This window comes from Adiantum capillus-veneris, chromosome 19 (genome assembly GCF_014529385.1).
Source record: "Adiantum capillus-veneris isolate H3 chromosome 19, ASM1452938v2, whole genome shotgun sequence".
In the NCBI taxonomy this organism is placed as follows: domain Eukaryota; kingdom Viridiplantae; phylum Streptophyta; class Polypodiopsida; order Polypodiales; family Pteridaceae; genus Adiantum; species Adiantum capillus-veneris.
The window spans coordinates 15607533-15613345 of record NC_140949.1 but is presented as its reverse complement, the minus strand read 5'-3'; the positions used below and the strand labels follow the sequence as shown (position 1 = coordinate 15613345).

The 5813-nt window shown below is 44.1% G+C and overlaps 1 protein-coding gene across 1 annotated transcript; it reads right to left on the bottom strand.

Moving 5' to 3' along the window:
- Positions 1 to 4452: 4452 nt before the first annotated feature.
- Positions 4453 to 5315, bottom strand: LOC147433619 (transcription factor bHLH52-like). The gene has a single exon (XM_086489757.1). The coding sequence runs from the start codon at positions 5313 to 5315 to the stop codon at positions 4626 to 4628; it is 690 nt and encodes a 229-aa protein (XP_086345883.1). The 3' UTR covers positions 4453 to 4625.
- Positions 5316 to 5813: the final 498 nt, after the last annotated feature.

Genomic DNA, 5813 nt, shown 5'->3' with positions numbered 1-5813 from the left:
TACACTCAAGTGACTGAAATCGCCAAAAGCCAATCGCTCATCAACAAACAAATCATATCCGTTACAGCATCAAATGACATCCAAACGTAACTAAATTTTTAGGACATGTTTATAAGACCTAAGCACACATGCTTATGGTTACAACTCTCAGTTTAGTTCAAGTGCAAAAATCACGAATATTAACAGTAGTGGATTTTTGACCTAGTCATTTTTGACCCGGAATGCATCTAAATGCTTAGCAATGATGTCCCAATATCCCGTGTATGCTTAGTTTTTTATTTTGAAGTGTAAATTCCTACTTATGATGAAATTAGATCGCGAATCAACGACGCCAAAAGCTACAAAATACCATGAAATACTTACGTCAATGCATAGAACCTCTTACCTGTTGTTGCAACGCAATAGACACGACTACAATGTGACAACCGGGGAGGGAATAGGAAGCGCGATAAGGAGAGAAATGAGCGGGGTTAGCTCATGCTGTGTATTTCATTATCCAAAACTTGAAAATAACTTACAAAAATTGGCTTTTATACCTAAGCCAAGGTTTTTGGTGGTCAAAACTAATAATCTGGGAGCTTTAACTAAAGACAGGTTGATACATTCTGGAAGCTTGTAACCCCGGCTCATCAATTACAAAGTCCATCCAAAAAATAAGAGTTACAACATTCGCGATTCATCAAAATAATAAATGATTTTACAATGAGAGCTCCGAAAATGGTATCCGAGTTAGCTTGCTGCTAACAACAGATAACTAGAGGTTGGTTGCAACTCACGTGGCCCTCAACAAGAGCCGGCTATTTGGAGAAGTCGACTAGAGTGAAACAAGAAGTACGGGATTTAGAATTGCTGAAGATAAATCGCAAAGAGCCCAGGTAGATGCTTCCAAGGTTCTATTAATTTTTTAGAAAATAAATAGTCAGATACAGCAACTTACTCAAGATATGCAGAGAACAGTTGCCATAGCCAAAGGGCTTACCTCTCTCGGTGCTCTGCTTTGTGCTACACACACAACACGCCATTTCCTTTGCTTCCTAGAACATCACTTTGTAGACTTATTATTCTAGGTAATGCTTTGCTTTCAAACAAACAAAATTTTTGTCCTACGTACTACCCTCTTTTGCGTTTGCACATCATGTGTGTGTGCCTCTTGATAAAGCAGGACTCCTAGTTGTCCATGTTTGTGTGTGTGTGTGTATTTATGGGTTCCGTCCATAACTCAAGAAAGTTGGAACTACAACATGACATCAGAAGTGGATAGAAGACAACTTGGCCAATCTGAGGATGAAAACAACGATTTTGGAAGAGTAAATGTTGGATAAAGGCCGGGATGTTTCGGAGGTCCTTATGTTGATTGTATAAGGACTATCACCTTGGAGGAGTTACGACAGGCGAAAAACGACAGCGCTTCTTTCTCTTTTTCTTAAGCACACGTCAGAGATCACACTCTTCAAGTCAGAGTTATTTATACACACACACACACACACACACACACACACACACACACACATATATATATATATATATATATATATATATATATATATATATATATATATATATATATATATGTATGTATAGGTATATGTATATGTATATGTGTATGTATATGTATAGGTATATGTGTATGTATATATAGATATATATGTATATGTATAGGTATAGGTATATGTATATGTATATGTGTATGTATATGTATAGGTATAGGTATATGAGTATGTATATATATATATATATATATATATATATATATATATATATGTATATGTGTGTGTGTGTATGTCTTTATTATTCAAAGGTTTGTTTAAATTTAAAAAGCCTTTGATCGACTAAGTGGTCGTTCACACAAAGTCAATATGTTTAGTTTTTATTTGTGAAAGCCTCCCATCCGACAGTAAGACCTTCCCTCGCGGTTTATGAAAAGCCCAAGCTTGTTTTGTAACCCATTCTCATAAGGTTCATGGGTAAACCTAAACCCAAGGTTTGAGCATAAACCAAAAGCCCCGCATGATGGTAGCTCGGTGGTAGCACCAGCTTGTGAGAAAACTAAAACTCATAGTTTATGAGTATACCAAAAACTCGTGGTTTGAATTAAAGCTTAAAGCTACAACTATATGTGTCGTGAGAGTGTGAGTCTAGTTCTAGGGGGCGTCACCACGAGGATCATGCGAAATTTGGATGAAGGGGACATTGTTGGGGTCATCCAAACTTGAGCGGACACTCATGTGTGAACATGTTGTAAGTGCCTATAAAGACTCAAGAAAAATCCAATGAAAAACCTTTTTCATTTTGCTTATCCACTCGTGTTCTATTCTCCTTATCTTCTCTTATGTGTGCTCCTCACTTTGCATAGCCATGTCTATATGTGATACATTACGCTTCCACTGCGAGATCTACATCCATTGAGAGAGCGCTGCAGAGTCCAGAGGAAGTGGAGGTGAGAGGATGTTCAATAGCGTTTAATGGGAAGATAGTTTTTCTTAATTGTATATTTGTTTTTACTTTTAAATGCTTTTGGAAATTCCAAGCCTCCTTATTTCCGCCCTCTTTGCCAAAAGGTCTTTATACTTTTACCTATAACATTTGAAATCCCTAAATCCACACGCCTATCTCTCCTCCCAAAGGGGTCTAAAAGACACTCTTGTTTTATATCACCTAGACATGGTTTCACCAAATGAGATTCCATTTAAAAACAACTTTTTTAACACATAATTTCCTATGCCAGCCGCCATACGCGCTCCTTCTTCTCTATCGTTGTCACTCTCTCTATCTCTCTCCTCTGTCACCACCTAACTCCGCTCATTTTGCCTATGAAGGACTACTTTGCTCTTACCTACCGCCCGATTCCACCTACCCAACCCATGCGAAGCGAACACCCTACTCTCTATTTCTCTCTCTCTCTCTCTCTCTCTCTCTCTCTCTCTCTTTATATGGTCCATGCATGCATAAACACATACACACATGCACACACCCACTCACATAAATAGACCTAGCCACAAACACCTTCTACTGCAGATCAATGATGCACAGACACCATGGGAGATAGGGTCTTTGACCACGCGTGTACATGCAAGAAATAAATCTCCAACTCGTACCTGATCCTTGTTCTTCACACCTCCCAAAAGTCCACTCTCAAAACACAAGTCCGAAGGGTTGAAATCCCATTCCACCAAACATCGCCTTTCTCTCGTGTTGTTGGCACAAGGTCATGCACATCGGCTTTGCACGTACACCAGTGTCCAGTGTTGACATGCCAAAGCCACACATATGTTAGCGCAACCAACGACGCATATGTCGGCCCAACCAAGAACGGCGCTTCTCATGTCCAACGTTGATAGAACATACACCGATGTGCCAGTAGTGTGATTTACCCACCACACTTTACAATATTTCCCAATAAAGAATCTCTCCATATTCCTCTTTCTCCCCAATTTTTAAAAATTGGCAACACATATCTCTAGACGTATTGGCACAACTTAAATAAAATCCCAAAGTTTCATGAATCTCCCACAGATTCCACTACCCCTCCCAAGGTCCACGTTAACTACCCCCCCCCCCCCCCCCCCCCCCCCCCCCCCCCCCCTCCCCTACAACAAAAAAACACATGTCAGCACACCCTCTGCCCAGCCCCGCTGCGCGCTACCTGCCGACCATCCCTTCCGCCAACTCTCGTATCCTCATAGTAAATCTGTAGGATACGAGAGAGAGAGAGAGAGAGAGAGAGAGAGAGAGAGAGAGAGAGAGAGAGGCCCAACGCAACCCTCCTGTCGTCATTCCGACTCTAAAACCCTTGACGTTGTACCCTCCATCGCCCTCTACTCCCTCTCAAGCTCTTTTCTCTCTGTTGTTGCAGTAGCAACAGTCGTACCCTGCGTGCTAGAGAGAGTGGAAGCACTCAGCTTCCCCAGAGTTCGCACTCCCAGCTTGCGCATGAGAGAACACACAAGCATCTCTCTCTCTCTCTCTCTCTCTCTCTCTCTCTCTCTCTTTCTCTCTCTCTCTCTCTCTCTCTCTGCCAAGCCACTATAGCCTCAGCATGAGCTCGCCAGCCTTGGCCACAAATCGACGCAAGCAAACTATGAGAGAGAGAGAGAGAGAGAGAGAGAGAGAGAGAGAGAGAGAGAGCTCATGGCTTAAAAACCTGCGGACTCGCCACCCATGCCACCACCTCTCAAACCGACAACGAATTGCGGTTTCGAATACAAAGAGGAGAAACTTTTGAATATGCCACCTGTCCCAAAATCTTCCCTCCCACCTGTGTCGCTGCCAACCTCTGGCCTTCACTCGAAAACCATCATCTTTAGATCCCTATTTTTTGACGATTGTTTTGACACCGTGCCATACTAACTTGCCCACGCATATTTAAATGTAGCGTAAGTTGAGAAAGAAACATTCTACAAGAATTCGACATGAGACCTAAGACGTGTGTCTGTGTTTTATTTATGGGGGTAACAGGACAAACTTTTAACGCTGTAGGCCTAGTAACGAGACCTAGTTAGAGAGAGATCCGACGAGACCTCAACGAGTGAGTCAAATGTGCGCCAAGGGAAAAACGTGGCACGTCCTCGTAGCACGGCTGCAGACTGCCATCAATAGAGGCACTATCAGGTGGCCAAAGCGAAAAGCTATTGGTGGCGCGACAGAAGCCTGCTGGTACCATCGGCTAGAGCGTGCACTTCTTCTTGCAAGAAGGCCAGGTACAGCGCCGCTTCGTTCAGAAGGTCGGCCGTGCCCATGCTACCTCCGCCCGGCACCAGCCGTTGCAATTCCCGCAGCTTCTGACGGATCCTGCCCCGCCGCTGACGTGCCGCCACACTCTGCGGCTCCGTGGAGATGGAGCTGTTCTTCGCCCCCGGTCTCGACGCCAACCCCCGCCTACTGGTCGCGGTCTGGAAGCTGCATATGCTCTTCTCCTCATCGATGGGCTGCAGTGCTGCTTCCAAAAATTGCAGCTCTTTCTGGCTGTACACGCCCGTCGAGTTGAATCGTAACGCAACGCTCTCATTGAGCAAGTCTTCCTTAGTCTCTTGTATCGAAATAATGTCATCGAGGCCGTTGGCTAGGTGGCCCAGTTCTGCAATCCGCATATTCAGAAGAGCTTGGCCGTCTCCAAGATGATCTACATGGGCGCAAATGGCTCCATGTTCAGAAATATGTTGAGCTTCAAGTGGCGCTGAGTGAGAAGAGGAGGATGGAGCAACCTCGTTGCTACCCACGAATAACGAACTCAGCGTCTCCTCGTAAAGTAGTGCACGTTTCGGCGAGTCATGCAGTAAGTCTGTAATCTGAGGTGCATCCCAGCTGGGCCGATCCATGGTGCTGCTCTCCCAGCACTAATCCGCAAAGAGAGACGGTGCCGGGTTATATATGAGATTCACATAACTGCCATTGTGCAAAGCAGGTGGCAGGAGAATGCAACGCCACGTTGCACGCGTCAAACACCTTGGAACTGCCACGTGGAAGAATCCTCAACTATATATAGCATGAATCGGTCAAGCTAGAAAAGCTTATTTGACTTATTAGAGCTGAGTCACCCAAGGGCTAGTGGGTTGTGAGGGTAAACCTCAGCACCAGGTCGCACTACTTTCGTGATTGGGAGTCATCACAAACATAGCAGAAAATATTGGTTGGCTTTCCTTTCTTGATTGGCTACACTTTTCCTATGATTGAGGAGAGAACCACTCAGTTGGAAAATAGCTTAACCCCTCCATTTCTCTAACTGCTAGCAGCGTTAGATTTCTCTTTCGATTTTCAAGGTTGAGCTTTCTCCCTTTCTCGTTTTAGGCAAGGCACTCCCCCCGCTCACCCTACTC

Bases quoted from the DNA above. Each gene is read 5' to 3' on its own strand.
- LOC147433619 (XM_086489757.1), bottom strand. From the start codon at position 5,315: ATGGATCGGCCCAGCTGGGATGCACCTCAGATTACAGACTTACTGCAT.